Here is a 16,200-nt window from a genome sequence, read left to right on the forward strand (position 1 = left end):
AGAATAATTTTATATATTGAAATCCTCATGTAATATTGTAATTCCTGTAGGGCACTACTTGGATCAAATGTGAATTATGGGGACAAGATGCAGGATCCTTTCCATGACCTATGCTTGAAAATTGAAAAGCATAAACCAAAAAGAAAAATGTTAACGTCAATTATAAGTATTTTTTCACAGCCACATTTCCATGGAAGATCTCTCCACGTCAAATGTTGTCATCTCCAAATCTCGTAAATGAAATCATAGGAGTAGCATTTGAATCTTGTAACATACTCCGTGTAGCAATTGGAAAAAAAAAGTAACTAAACTGAAAATCACATAAAAAAAGTTGATTAGAATCTCTAAATAATTCAGCAACACACTGAAATGGAAATGCTAATTGACATGGGTTTTGTGTTGCTATAATATCATAAGTGAATGCATGTTAAATATAGCAAAGTTATTGAATCCGAGCTCGGTTCAAGATGCGAGTCATGACTGAAAAAATCAATTCAAAATAATATTATTTTAATTTTTTTAATAAAATTCAAGTCTTGCCAAGTCCATCAAGTAAGAGTTGACATCTTACGTTAATTAAGTTTGATATAATTTTTTTATTCAATTTAACATAAAACTAACTTAGCTTATACTTATTCAGAATTAATAATATTTGTATATAAGATATACTCTTGAGGATCGAAATAGATAACCTTCATCTTGAAAACAGTGATTTTTGTAATATTTGAAAATTCAGAAAACAAAAATATCCACGGATGCTAACTCCTTCACCTCATGACCTGCATGCATTCTCCACAGCATTCAACAGGTGTAGTAAGAATATTTGCCTTTCAATGCACTCATATCTTATCAAAACAGTTTTTCTTGACTTAATTTGTTATCTTCTGTGCAGCCACCTTCAATTACTAATTTAACCTTGTTACCAAGCAACTTGAATTTTGTAACATCATCAAATGCCATTTCAGAATTGACTTCAATTACAACAAACAATATGGTTCCACGAGTAATTTTTGTCTTTGTGATCAAAAAAACATGGAGGGACTTGCTCAGTGTTGAATATATAATCCATGAAGGGAAACACTAATTTTACAAAAAAAAAATTTAGAGTAAAAATACACTCCAAATAATATTAAATTTAACCAGCCAAAATATTTTAAATTAAAACAAATCTTTCTGAAAAGAAAACTCTTTTAATTAATACAAAGCTATCTACATTCTACATCAGAGCTAAAAAAAAATGTATATGCTTTATGATTAATTAAAACTAATAACCAAATTATTAATATAACTAAAATATTTGTTATTTTAACCAAAAAATGGATATAACGTGATTGCAAAATACATGAAATAATTAACAATTTCTTTTAATAGAAATACTCTATTGGTACAGTAAAAAATATCTGTATATTAAAATGAAAAAAATAATAATTAAGATCCATGTACTCAATTGAAAGAAAGTGAAAGTTGATGCATCAACATTTCAATTTTCCTTCTATAAAGCGGAAAAATTAACAGAATTTTGATGGAGGTACTTGATTGGAAGTCTTAAAAAAGTTGATGTACTAGAATGAAAATAATTAAAACTCAGATACTCGATTGAGAAAAAAGTTCAAATTGATGTACCAATAGTTTAATTATCCCTCCATAAAACTAATATCACCTGAAAATCCTATGGAAACAGTAGCATTCAAGTCCTTCATGAAGACCAATAGTATCCTTTTTCCAGCTGCTTTTACATTGGTGCCAACAACCTCAGCTAGAAAACCTTCACATTGTTTCCAACAAACATTAGCTCAGAAATCAAAGCCAATTTTGGTTTTTAAAAGCAGTCTACAGTTAAGAATCTAGTACCATATGGAAAGTTCTACCAGCTCAATGATTGAAATTAAGATAAATCAGTAAGATCCAGGTGCCCCATGATAGTGTTACAGAACTAGTTTGAATAATCAAAGATTTTGAGGTTCTTAGAGTCTCCAAGAAAGTACCCATTTTCATATTTTTCCTCGACATTGCTTTCAAACAACCCTATTCGCAGACTGCCAAGTTTTTTGCATTGAAGTTTCTAGTAATCATCAACAAAATTGTATAGAATAGACAATACAGCAACATTTATTATATCTTCTTCAGCATGGCCATCTAACCAAAGAAGCTAAAGAGGAAGAGTGGAAAAAAGGGTGGGGCGCATTAACATAGGTAGACACCTCATATTACATAAAAGTATAGAGCAAACCTATGGAAGTGCATTTCCTAGCATGTGTTGTGCCATGTCCCCTCCATGGTCTAGAATTCTGGTGAATCACTCTCTTTTCTTCAGCATTTTTGTTTCCACTTCTCCACTATAAGGTGCAACATGGTATGCATACTGTTGGAGAACAGAGAAGACAACCATCTCCAAAATTACCAAGACATTCTGAAAAGCTTCTTCAATGTGCTCCACATCCAACCAAAAATGATGGGACCGAATGATGCCAGCCGAAACAAGCATATCAAGCACTATGCCCTGCACATGGTCAAAGATGGCATTTATGAACAAGTGATGGCATCTGTGCGCTATTAATTAACATAGAAGAAAGATAATGGGGGATGAAGGGCAACATTGCATCTTGTTCTTTGGTTCTATATTGAAAGGAAAACATAAATAAAACTGGGTAAAACTAATACAGGGAAAGGGAGATTTTAGCAGACTGCAAAGTGTTGAAGACAGAACTCAGAAGGAAGTTTTAATCCCCTGTGATCTGGAGGTGCACAAACCTAATAGACAAAAACCTAAATACACTTTAGACATTTAAAGCCACAACAATAGGCCTCCTGATCTATTCTAGAGAACAAGTCAACCCACTTACTCGGTTCTAGAACTCTGATTAGACAGAGTCCAAATGCTTGAAGGTAATTTAAACAGCATTTGCAATGAATTCCCCATAAGGCATTCTGAAGGTCCCTAAAACTACAAAATGCGTTAACTACGCTGCACAGTTCTATTTCAAGGTTTCTAGAGAACCTCCAAATGGAATTTAATCAAATATGCATGGTCCTGATCTCAAATTTAAAAGCATAAACAAAAAAGATACAACCATCCTTTTTCAAACAAGTATCCGTATCAGGAAGCACTGATCTGATATATTCCAAACAATTAAAATATGAAGCACTACATGCCATATAACCCAATAAAATTTGAATCTGAACTATCTGAAAAAAAAGATTCAGATATCATACAGAGCAGTTTTCCATTAGCATGGCTCTGTTTTTAGTGACTAGCAGAGGCCCACCCATTTTCTTCTTAAATAAACCATGAAATGCTATTTGCACAAGGTCCCAAATGTCTCCAAGATTGTAATAATTGGATTAACCAAGAGTACTCTCCTTTTGTCTATTCTATCAGGGCTAAGAGAGATTTGGTTGGTTTGCTTTAGGTTCTTAGGGGCTACTTTTGTGCTCTTGGAGCCCTCAAGGGTTTGATTTGCATCTAGAGCTAAAAACACTCCCTTGATAAGGAGCTGAAAGAGCATGGGAAGGATATTTACCTGCCAAAAGCAAAAGAAGACAATCCCCTTGATGCACAGGAACTTTGCAAGAGGCTTGTGTGGTGCCAATTCTTTTGCAAACACATGGTAAAACAGTACCAGAGAATACAGAGCCACTGAAACTGAAATGTTAAGGATAATGGTGAATGTCCAACTCAACCAATTAGGGTAAATCCCAAGCATTTGCAGTGTTATCATCAAGATGGAACATAATGGGCGAATGATGACAAATTGCCATGTCCAGTGTTTGAGGAGCACTAGATTACGGTGGTCTAGCCGTGCTGTGCGAGGCTGCATTTTATGAAAACATAATGAGTCAAAAATAGCTATGGAAACTTGGATAGACAAGTCTAATGGTCGCATTCCTCTCACGATACCCTTTAGAGATGTAACTGTTATATGTTATATGTTATATATTATGTATTATTTATTATAAACAGGAAAGAAACTGCAGAAACCATTTCCATACCACAAAAAGTGTCATGGGGAAGGAATGGTGAATTTCTCTTCCTTTGACCTCATCTGGCACAACATTTTTGCTAATGGATATTTTCAGGTAACTATACATCAATGCCAAGAACTTGGCAATTACCTGCAAGTAGAAATGAGAAACTAGAAGTGATGTAACAAGCAAAACGAGCCACAAGACATCGTTAAATCACAATTATCACATTGCAAACTCACCAAAGCCTCATAGCATTCCTTAACTGAATCCAAAAATGTGAAGAATGCTTTACTCCCCTGGATATCCAACAAACCCACGTAGGAATCAACAGCATATATGGGAGCCATAAGGATGATAATTATTATGGCCTTCTGTTCCTTTGGGTTTTTCCAGTAAAAAAGATGTTGAGATAAAAGCTGCACTGTAAAATGCAGTGAAAGCAGCACACAGAATCCACACCCCAATAGGGTAATCTGTCCACGATCCATGCTACTGAAATCCATATTCAACAGCAAATCGAGAAGCAAGAATCTGCAAAAGAACATTAGCAAGTAATCAGAACCTATACAACCAGTTCTCTGTGGTAGGAATGAATGCAGTAAGTTCTGCTTGGACAGATCAAAGTCAGACAATAAATAAGAACAAGAAGATAAATTCTAAAATAACTGCAAAATGGCAAATGGTGATAGCAGGAACATTCCGCTACTATTTCTCTTATAGTGAACACTTAGATCTATTACTGGAAAACATCAATTTAGAAATTTGTGGATGATAAATGTGTGAACTTCATGGATATATCAAACTTAGGGTAAAATACAAATCCATGCATATACGCACACAAGTATCAAGATCTACAGTAAACAATTTCAGGGTTGGCAATGATGGAGCGTCCAAAATGCAAATCCTCTAGTTCCAAAAGAAAAACTCAGCTATTTAATACACCAACGAAATTTTAAGTGAAAATGAAGCCCATTACGAAAACAAAACCTCTAAAAAAAAAAACCAACAATCCAACATAATCACCAAAGTTTGGTTTACTTATATAATTCTTTCTTAAGATCATGAATTTAAAGATATATTGGGAACTTCATCAATCTATAACTGTGGCTGTAATGTGTGTCCACTTGCGCACACATACAGATGCAAATAGACACATGTATCAAAATTTTACAGTAATCAATTTCAGAGCCATCTACAATGGCAGGTCTAAAACGCGATCAGCTAGTTCCCCAAAAGAATTAGTCTATCTTTATTTAGCTAAAAAAACAAAGAGCTATATTGCTAGTGAAGTAAATTATATAAATAGCCTTCTAACAATCAATTTTGGCTCACTTATATAATTCTATTTCTAAAATCGTGAAAAATAACAAAAAAGTTTCCATCTTCATGAACATTTATCTCTGAAGGACACTTGAAAAGAGCAAAACAGAAATACGATGGACAAGCCAATCATAACAATGAAGTAAATACAACACATAAAAAACAGTATTTATCATTGCAAAATCAACCAGTTAAAGAACCCACTTAGCAACATTACTGCACAACAGAAAACATAATCACAGATTAATATCTAGATTCAAGAAGCAACAGAGAGCACAATTATTGATTAATCCCATGATTCTGCAGTGATCGAAAGATCTTAAATCAAACCATAAACTTCATTCTGATCAAAACTAAAGCAATCATTTCAATAAGATTCCAAGTTTAATGTAATCTTAAAAGAATTGAACAAAGTAAAGTTTTTGAGTTTTCTTTAAGAAACGCTTACAGGATCGAGATGAAGTGGAACTGAGATTTTCTTGAATGGGTTTTTTTTTTTGTCTTATTTTTGGGATTTTGTAAGAGAAACCCACTGTTTATTTTAGAAGATTCACTGATTGGAGTTGAACAAAACCGCAGATAACTGTTCCAAGCACATGAACATATGGCCCTGTTAAACAAGTCCACGTTTTGTTTCTTCAACTATTTTACAAGCTGAGAAGGGGATGAAAAGTAATAAATAAGGCCAATCCAGATCAAGAAGAGGTCAAGATTCTGGCTGGCTCCTGTCAGAACTTGACACCTACAAGTCTGCCAAGGCAATTAAATGGATAAAATGGGAGAGATGTTTTCCTTCTTTTTTGCCTCCTCTCTATCTAAAGAAGGGCCAAGGCCCTGTTTCGAGGGAACGAACACCCTGAGGTGAACAAAACTAAAGTTGAAGAGGACTGGTGATGGTAAAAGCCCAAATTATTAGTCAAATGTTTTGGAGTATTTAGTGCACGGATTCTTAGATATTCAAAAATATTATTTTCTTACTTTTGCAATATAATGTAATTTATGAGATTTCGGTGTACAATAAACTTTTTTTTTTGGTTAAAATTTTTATAAATAAAAATAATTTTAAAAAATAAAATAGGTCTGATATGTTGGGTTTAGCACTTAAAAAATTTAGATTTAACAACATCAAAGTATAATGTAATGTGAATTTGACAAATATGTTAAATCTATAGAACTTAAACTTAGTAGTTGGCTAAGCCTAAGATAACGTGGGCCTGACAAGCATGTCAGACTCAAAGCACTTACTTGGATTCAACTATTACCAAGTTTTAAGACTGCATGTTTAATTCTAGATGATCCTTTAAAATAAAAGTATTGAAAACATGATAAATTGTCATGCCTCTTCATCTAGAATAATCATTAATATTGATGTAATGATTTTATTTTATTTACAGGTGTATACAAGGTCTCTTAAAGGACCTATCATATTTACTATCTCATTAATGATATATAAAAAATATTTATCTCTCATTAATGTCGCCAAAAGCATAGGACTTTATAGTCCTTTCTTTTTCTTAAAACAACTAGGTTTAGAGGGTGTAAATATCCCTTAAACCATCGAGATAAGGGTTTAGAACTTTTTATCTCTTAAGATAAACTCATATAGATTTCATAACATTAACTAATTTAAAACTCAAGAATAAACATATTTATTTTTTTGAAATTAAGGTTCTTTTAAGTTATTTATTCTCTTTTTTTTTATAAATATACTGACTTTATCATTAAAAGATCTTTAAGTTCACTCTCGATTGAGACTATTTTTTATAGGTATTCAAGTTTTTACTGTAAGCCTGAAATTCCTTAAAACTTAAAAGAAGAAATTCAAGTATCTGAATATATTAATTAACCAATACCCCAAATATTAAATAACTTATTATTTACATATCTTGGTTTTAAGACATCACTGTTTATTAGAAAACTTTCAAAAAGTTATAAATATGTTTTATTGTTTTCTCTAATTATTATCATTAATGACAGATAATCAGGACAGATCTAGAATAGGATGAGTTAGTAATTTTCTTGCCACAACAAATACTTCAGCCCCTGCAAAACCAATCTTTTAACAACTTATAGAACAAATATAGCTCCTTACCTAGGTAGTGAGAAATCAACAAATAAGAGAAAATCCACCTCAACAAATCTCAACCCCTTTTTCGCAAATTGTTGTATATCTCACCCACCTAGTATTTGTATTTAATATTAGTCATGATATTACAATTGTTTTTGATGCTATTTTACCTAACTTTGTTGTACGCTCAAAAAACCATGAAAACTGCAATCCTTATAAAATGAATTTCGTATATGATGGAATTGTAAATAAGTTAACGGAACAATAAAAAATATTTGATATAAAATATTATTTATTTAATCATGTAATAGTTGTAGTTAAATCTACAATATTTAAATTAAAAACATCAATATATATATTTGAAAAGTATTTTTAACTAAACACATTAAATTATTTTTTATTCAACCTCAATTTCAACCACAATATTAACCAAACATATATAAATACTAAACCAACCTGAACTAAAAAGTACTTTTTATAAAATAATTTTTTTTTCAAAACCACTATCTACAAAAAACTACTACAATACCAAATACAAATTGCATTAGTAAATACAATGACTCGTTATTTATTCCCTCATTACAGGCACCATAGACAGAAACGTTGCAGATCGACATCATGATTCACGACTTTGCTGTATGGCTACCAATAGCATCATGTGAGAAGCAGGATCTTACCAATATGCTGGCTACTTTCCAAGAGCCAGTGACCCTCTGCTGCCTCAGATAATGGAAGATACTTGTACACCACAGGCTTCACCTTGCCTGCAACAATTGCAGGCCAAACATTCTTTTCCACCTCACTAACAATTTCTGCTTTGTTTTCCAGAGTTCTAGTTCGCAAGCCAGCAGCTGCATGCATGATCACCAACAACAGGTGTACTAGGGTCATGTAATCAATAGACAACAATAACGCTATGGAAAACTAATACAAATGAAAACAAGAGATTGATATCATATAGATGTTCACATTCTTACAAGTAACCTTTCAGAGAGTAAATTTTCTCCAACACCAGTGCTCTTTCAGTGAAAAGTGAGGTTTCAGAGCATGAGGCAGCATTTTGTAAATAGGACTAGACAGGGTTAGACCAAAGAGCTTTACTTGTAATCCTGTTTGGTGCGCAAATGGGGATGGATCAGACTGAACAGGATGGGACAAGGCTATTCAATATTGAACATGTAAAAATATAAATACATGAAGCAATATCTAAAGGAGGAAGCACATTTTAGATGTATGTTTGGATGGGTTCCCTTGCATGCATAAGTATACACACTTCAATCAGATTGAGAAATAGGTTACTGAAAGTTGATTAACCCAAGAGAAAATAGTTCCTAGTCAAATATAGTTTTTCGGAATTCGGAATAATTTTCTAGAACTTGGTTTTATCAATCCATGAATAATTGAAAATAAAACATCTTCCCTTCAAATAAAAATCTTTTTTGACAGTTTCAAAGTAGCAATATTTGCTAAGCTAGCCAAAACTACCATAGAACAACTCAAGACAAATTTTATACACCAGAAATTGTTTGTATTATGAAATCTAGCATGTAATTACAAATGAGCAATCTGGAACATGAACCTTACTAGTAGAAGGGAAAAAAGAAGAGCCAAGAAACTTCTCCAAGTAACAACTTGTTCCAAGAAATTAATCTACTGGAGCATTCAACAAAAAGCAGATTCAACCAACTCCAAGCCTGTGGAACTCAAGCCCAATATAAAAGATGGGAAATGGTAATACCTTGCACTGTGATGCGCTTTGCAAACAAAGAACCCAGATTTACTTGTGTCACAGCTCCACCCATGAAGCCAAGGAGAAAAAGCCTCCCATCAATATTTAAGCTGTCTACGTTTTTCTGAAAATAGGGTGCTCCAACACTATCCAGGATAACGTCAACACCTGCCATTAATAGCTATTAATTGGGTTTCCATTAAGAAACATATAATGCTATTAAAAAGTGAAGCGTGACAGTGCTATTGATAGATTTATAAGCATCCAATCACATTTACAATTATATAGAACATACCTTTCCCACCCGTTTCTTCCTTCACTCGTGCCACAAAGTCCTCAGTCTTGTAATTGATGCATACATCAGCTCCAAGATCCTTACAAACAGCTAGTTTTTCCTCACTCCCTGATGATCACAGAACAAAATATTTCCCAGTTAGCATAGCATGACCTCATAGAAAACTGATGAAGCTGGATGAGAAGTGTGGGCTCAACCTGCCGTCACGAACACCTTAACCCCTTGATGTTTAGCTATCTGAATTGCAAATGTACCAATTCCACTCGAGCCCCCGTGAACCTGAAATTCCAAAAGTCCTAAGTTCAAAAACAAGCTAAGCATAAAAAAATCTGTGCGAATAAAGATACAAACAATCTTAGATCATAAATGTCACAATTGTTAACCAAGCAACTTATAAAACTTCTGTAGAGTTGCTCCATATTGATGGAGTTGTGAGCGAACGTCAGAACATCCGTACATTCTCAATATGATTTTTCAACCAATCTCCAATGTGTGATTTAATTTTCATAGTTCCAGCTTTATAGCATAGAAAAGGGAAGCTTTCACAATCCACAGTTTTGCATTACAATTTATTTTAGGTCCCAAACCTATAACTCTAAGTGACACTGCTGACTGCACTCAACAGCAAAATTTATCAGAGCAGTAGAAACTAACCACGCATCAAAATGTTGAGTTGGATTGAGACAGAAGTTTATCAGGAACGTTTCCCCTGCAGACAGCCGACTCATCATGAAAACAGTAGACCAAACAGAGCATGCAACTTCAGACAAAGCAGCAGCATCCTTAAGCGAAACACCTTGTGGAACAGGAAGTACTTGTCCTGCTGGAACAGCAACTTTCTCTGCATACCCTCCTCCACTAAGAAGAGCACAAAACCTAGTATAAACATAACACATTTTTCAATAAAGTAACAATATTATATATATAAAAAAAATCAAGTCTTTGATGCCGAAATTCAATCTTTGGTAAAGAAGAAGAAGAAGCAAAAACAACAATTTCTAAAAATTTTGGGTTCCTGAGAGAACTTGACTTAACAGCTTCATATCGAAATCTGAAGTCTTTAAAGCCAAAAATTAATGCAAACCTTTTCACTTTCTGTGAATTCGGTTCCCGAGGAAACTAAAAAATTAACAATATTTATGTAAAAAAACACAGCTTTTCAAAGTCGAAATCCAATCCTTTGTAAAAAACAAGCAAAAACACCGCTTCAAAGAATTATGTTCTTGATGGAACCTGAAATGAATTACCTGATCACCAATTTTCCAACGAGAGACATTTTTTCCGACAGCTTCAATGGTGCCTGAACATTCAAGACCATATGGGCTAGCTCCTTTACCTTTAGGAGGTGGATACTTGCCTTGTCTTTGGAGAGTATCTGCCCTGTTCAAGGCTGTGGCTTCTACTTTGACCAAGACTTCATCTTCGTTGATTTGTGGGTCTTCAACTTCTTGTAATTGCAGCACTTCTGGGCCACCTGGTGTAGTTGTCACTACTGCTTTCATTTTTCTTGACACACTCCACAAAATAAACGGTTTTCAGTGACTTTGCAGGAGCAGGGATTAGCTACGCATCTGATCATATTTATTAGAAAATATACAAGGAAAAGGACCTGCTATGTATCGATATTCGATCTCCTAGGATCACGACATATCCGCAATTTTTTAAGCTATACTAATTTAATTAAAAAAAAAAAAATCAATTATCATTGTCATTATCAAACAAAACTAAAAACAAAATCCCTTTCGCTGTTAAAAAAAAAAACAACACTATTCACAAAGTCTTGTACAATTTTGCCTAAGTTTTTCATTTATGTCCCTGTATTTTTGCAAGGTTAACAATTTAGTCACTAAATTTTATTTCTTTTCAATTTTATCATTTTAGTTTATGCTTTTATATGACTTAAATATTTGTGATATGTTTTCTGTAACTTACCTAATATGTTGATTAAATGTTCTCATATTAAATTAACATTTGATTTTACAAAATTGAGTTTTAGCTTCTTTTTTTTTTTAAAAAAAAAACCTACTACAAAAATTGACATAAAAAAAAAAGAAGAAAAAGAGGACTTTTCCACAACATGGGCCTAAAAGTCTCATTTGATCTCTCATGTTTCAATTTTATCATATTTTATCCCTTTTTTAGGATTATTTTGTTTTGGTCTCAAACTTCATTTTATACCTTTAAGTCCCTTAGAGATTGAGAGATGAGAGAAAATCATCAAAAAATTAAAGAAAGAAAAACTTTTTTGGTGGTCAGATTCTAGCCAACAATAATTTTTGGTTTTGGTATTTATAGGTTTTTGCTAAAGAGGGGAACTCAATCGAGGTGGTTTTCCTCTTCAATAATGCTAAAAAAAATAGATCTATCTTGAAAAAATTTCTTAAATTTAAATATTTGATCTAGAATTTTTAAGCCAATTAAAATATATTTTCTTGTTCAAAATAGGATTTTAAAGGTTCATATAACTTTTCCCAAGTTTTAAAGTGAAAAAATAATTGAAATTTGAGTTTAAAAGTCCAAAATTTTAGACCCTAATTTTCTAATCATCAAAAACAAGTTCTGTACTAGAAAATGGTTGTGTGCAAATGACATGTTGTTAGGTAGTGCGAGAACGAAGGTGTTGTCATCACATTTTAACCATAAAAAAGTCAATCTTAAGTATTAATCGGTTCGTCTTAAATAAAGGAGTTCAACAATTATTGTTGGAGTCTAAAATCATGCTAGAGAATAAAAGATCAAAACCTGTAATTTTTTTTTAAGATTTAGTTTGATTTCAAGGCTGATTAGAGAGTGTTTTGGTTTGAAAATGGGGTTGTTAAGATTTATAAGATTTTATTTGGGTGTTTTTAAGTGAAAAATAAACTGAAACCTAGTTTGAATTACCCCAATCTGAATTTTTTTAGCCTTAATAGATTACCAGAACTTATTGTAATGGATTGCATATTGTCCATTTGTTTTTGAAAAAAAAAATCAAGGTCATCTACTTGAGTTAAGAAAATCAAGCATCACTACTATAATTTATAGATTTATTAAAGGATTTTTTTTTTTTGGTATTTATACTCCTAGCCTGCCAACATGAAATTTATCAACAGGCTCATATATGGAAATAATTTGTTAGTAAAAACTCTCCTAAGTGATTTGTGGTTTGTTCAATGAGGTCGATGGTAATAAGTTATTATTTATTTCACCACAAAACATTTAAGTTACAAATTCAAATTAAATTTTATCAATTTACAAACAAATATAATTTTAGAAAATTTCAAACATACCTTAATATATACAAATCATACATTCATATAACAAATTTCTATAGAAAAAAAGCTATAAACAAGTAAACACCTATATATATACACACACACACACACACACACACACACACACACACACACACACACTAAAAAAAATATACAATAAAAATTAAAATTTTAAAATTGAGTTCAAATAAAAAATGGGCCCTTTTGCTTGCTTAAAATGAGAGATCCTCAATAAAATTTGAATCAAAATAAGGATGCTGACAAACTGAATGTTAAAGCAAACCAAATTTGTATCATTTGTGATAAAATTGAGGGGGGGTTTGTGATGTTAGTTGCAGAGAAAAAATAGTGGAAAAAGAAGAAATGAAAGAGATGGGGATTGCTTGTCTGGTTATAAATTAAATATTATAGATGGATGTACCAATAGATTTAATCGAAAAATTTAAATTCGTCAATAATTATGTCTATAAAAATGACACATCATCATATTTTTTAGCCTTTTCTTTTTATTAATTCTTTTGTCACTGTAATTTCCTTGATATATATCAAGAGAATATTTTTATTGGTATTTACTTATGAATATTGCAAGGATATATTTAATCAAAAACATTCACCACAATCTAATGAAGAAAATATTATGTCCGTTTATCTGTTTATATTTATTAATTTTCTGATAATGCATACAAAATTGAGCTTTTCTTTTCTTAAGGCAGGTACACAAGCTTAATCGTACAGGTAAGTCCTGGTACCTGTTGCGCCCGTCTCTTTTTAAAATCATATGATAACACAACGCTTTTCAAATAAAATCAAGGGTTTTTAATAGTAATATTAGCAATTATTTTATGAATAATTATATATGAAACTAATATGAATGTTTTTATTTAAACATTTCTCATGAATAATCAATGAAAATAAATATCTAATTGTTTTATGGTGAAGTTTTTATACAATTTTCTCAAATTAATTATTGATTTATTTTCTCATGTAGTAACATAAAAACTATTCGCAACAGAAATTTTTTGCCTTTTTATTTGAGTTTGCTTTTCAAATCCTATAAGTATTTCTTAAAAAAAAAATGCTATTACTAAAAAAAATGTTTTATATATATTTATAAAAAATACATAAACATAGAAGTATATTTTAACTTGAAAAAAAAAAAAAAAAAACTTTTTTGAAAAGACTAGTAGAAAAAAAGAAAGTTTGCCAAAAGCAATTATGTCTCAATAGTTTTTTTCATTTCAATAATGCATTGTTCCTTCTTTTTTTTTTTTTTTTTTTAAATTGCGAGGATAACTTGGGCTTCTTGTGTTGTAATAAACTTTCTACGTAAATTAAATAAAACAGTTTATGTGCATGCATAATTATTATTTTTTAAAAAAAATTATGCAAAATTTAAAAATCAAATAACACTTTTCATTAACATAAATACAAACTCGCAATATCATACGTGCAATTAAGCTAAAGAAATCTATTCGAGATTTAGTCTGCATTTTTTCATAAACTGTTCTAGGATGATATATTAACTTAGGTTGTCCTTAATTACCGCTGTGGGTTCCTCACTGTGTTAAGACTTGAGAGGCATTAAATTCTTGTGCATTGCATTATAAATATTAAAGGATGACATTCCGACAGAGACAAGCCTGAGTTCTGTTTCTTTTCTTGTCAGCTTCCACGCTGTTACATATCGAGTTTTGGTTTTCCAATCATGGTGCATTTGATATCATTCTCGTATCAAGATTGGAAACACAATTTGATTTTATTCACTCAATTTATCATATCATGTGAAACTCTATGCAGTGAACGATTCCAATTGCTGCTCTGATGGAAGAGAGCACTGTAATGGCTCCTCGATGACAACTCTCCGGCTCTCCAGACTTTCTTTAAATTTGTGATTTTGAGGGTTATGCATATTTCTGAAATAAGGATTTCACGCATCCATAATCAATGTTTCTTACTGTTCCTTCACTATATCGTGTTTGTTCTAAATTCAAACAGGCAAGATAAGTTCACACATGCGGACTTGTTCACCATGTACACTTGCAAATCTAATGATCAAAGAAAAATATAATTTGATGTAGGATCCATCTCATTTTCAGACTGATGTAATACTGATAGCGATAAAAAGAGTTTATATTGGTGTTCAACCAAAGAAAAATAACCAAAAATTAAAATCAGTCTATTCATGCATAGAAAATAAAAGATGTTAGGTCGGGTTAGGAAAGTTGTGTTAATTAACTAGTAATGTAGAACACGAACAAAAAAATAATTAAAAATTGCTTTTTAAAAACTGAAATTGGACCTTAGTTTTTAAGTGGGATCTATATAAAATAAAAGTGTAATTTAACTTAACTAAACACTTTAATCCTGTATTTTTTTTTTCTAGCCGCACCCTTAAGTGTGTAAAAATACATGGCTGCGTCTGCGTGCATGATGATTAAAGAAATAACTTTAAATTTATGAGCAAGTTAGTGCAGATAGCTAGTATTTGTCCATTTACCTCAAATGCTGTTGTCATTACCCCTTTCTTCTTTTTCCTTCAAATGTGGGGTTCGGATCGGTTCGAAAGAAGTTGGCTAAATGCCATATGCTTTTGATAATATAATTATATAAAGTACTAAAGCTTAAAATCATGCTTATCTCAAAGTTCTCCAAGTTAATTTCCTTAGGATGTATCTCATTATCGTCGTCCTGTTTTGAGATAGAAAAAATAACAGTGTATTTTGTTGAAGTGTCGTAGATCAAAATATAAAATAAATTTATGTATTTTTAAAATAAAATATATATAAAAACACTTTTTTTTTTCTTGTCTTGTTATGGCTTTTCAAGACCGTAACCTAACTTACGGTTAAACTAATAATACATAAACACCACAAGATACCAACCACTATCAAGTCTATCATAGCTTATTTTAGCCTATATGGCTCAACCTCAGCTTCCCCATTTCTTTGTCGGCCATTCGTCCATGTCCCACCACCATTCATGGCACATTAGGCCAAACTAAATCATACTCGTTCTCCGTCTTCTTTTTTTTTAGTTCTCTATGGTATTTTAAAATGATACATACTATATAATAAACTGACACCAAACTAATATAAGTTTGCATTATTACATACTATATAATAAACTGAAAATATAATTTGAGGTAGGATCCATCTCATTTTCAGACTTTGATGTGATTGAGCTAGTTTGCCCATCTCATTACAATTGTGAAGTTGGAATCAAAACTCAGGTGGTGTTCCGTCACTAGAGAGGGAGAGTTACTGAATTAGTTGTGTTTTTCTTTGATTTTTACAAATTTGGCTTAATACAAGCCCTTTCCTTTTCTAAGCTATACTACTCTGATAGAATGCTGTGGTCTCAAGTTCAATTAGGATTCTCATCTCTGATTATGGGCCTTCCACTTCCAGTTGGAGCACTTTTGATACTGGAGTCTTGGCAATGGTCGCTGTGGCCCATGCTATTATTCCTGTGTGCCTCTCTCTTTATTAAGATTGCGAAATAACATTAACAGTGCACTGTAAATCTATCTTTCTGCCCCATATTTCTGTTGTTTGAATGAGTCCATGAA

The 16,200-nt window shown here is 32.0% G+C and overlaps 1 protein-coding gene across 1 annotated transcript; it reads right to left on the bottom strand.

Moving 5' to 3' along the window:
• Positions 1–1,920: 1,920 nt before the first annotated feature.
• On the bottom strand, positions 1,921–10,970 carry LOC118047265 (uncharacterized). Its single transcript, XM_035056510.2, has 11 exons — positions 10,624–10,970; positions 10,074–10,251; positions 9,576–9,657; positions 9,379–9,486; positions 9,093–9,251; positions 8,012–8,205; positions 5,735–5,928; positions 4,206–4,497; positions 3,991–4,113; positions 3,522–3,812; positions 1,921–2,500 (listed from the first exon to the last, which is right to left on the bottom strand). The coding sequence occupies exons 1-11, from the start codon at positions 10,878–10,880 to the stop codon at positions 2,297–2,299; spliced, it is 2,082 nt and encodes a 693-aa protein (XP_034912401.1). The 5' UTR covers positions 10,881–10,970; the 3' UTR covers positions 1,921–2,296.
• Between the last annotated feature and the right edge of the window lie 5,230 nt (positions 10,971–16,200).

This window comes from Populus alba, chromosome 4 (assembly GCF_005239225.2).
Source record: "Populus alba chromosome 4, ASM523922v2, whole genome shotgun sequence".
NCBI lineage: Eukaryota > Viridiplantae > Streptophyta > Magnoliopsida > Malpighiales > Salicaceae > Populus > Populus alba.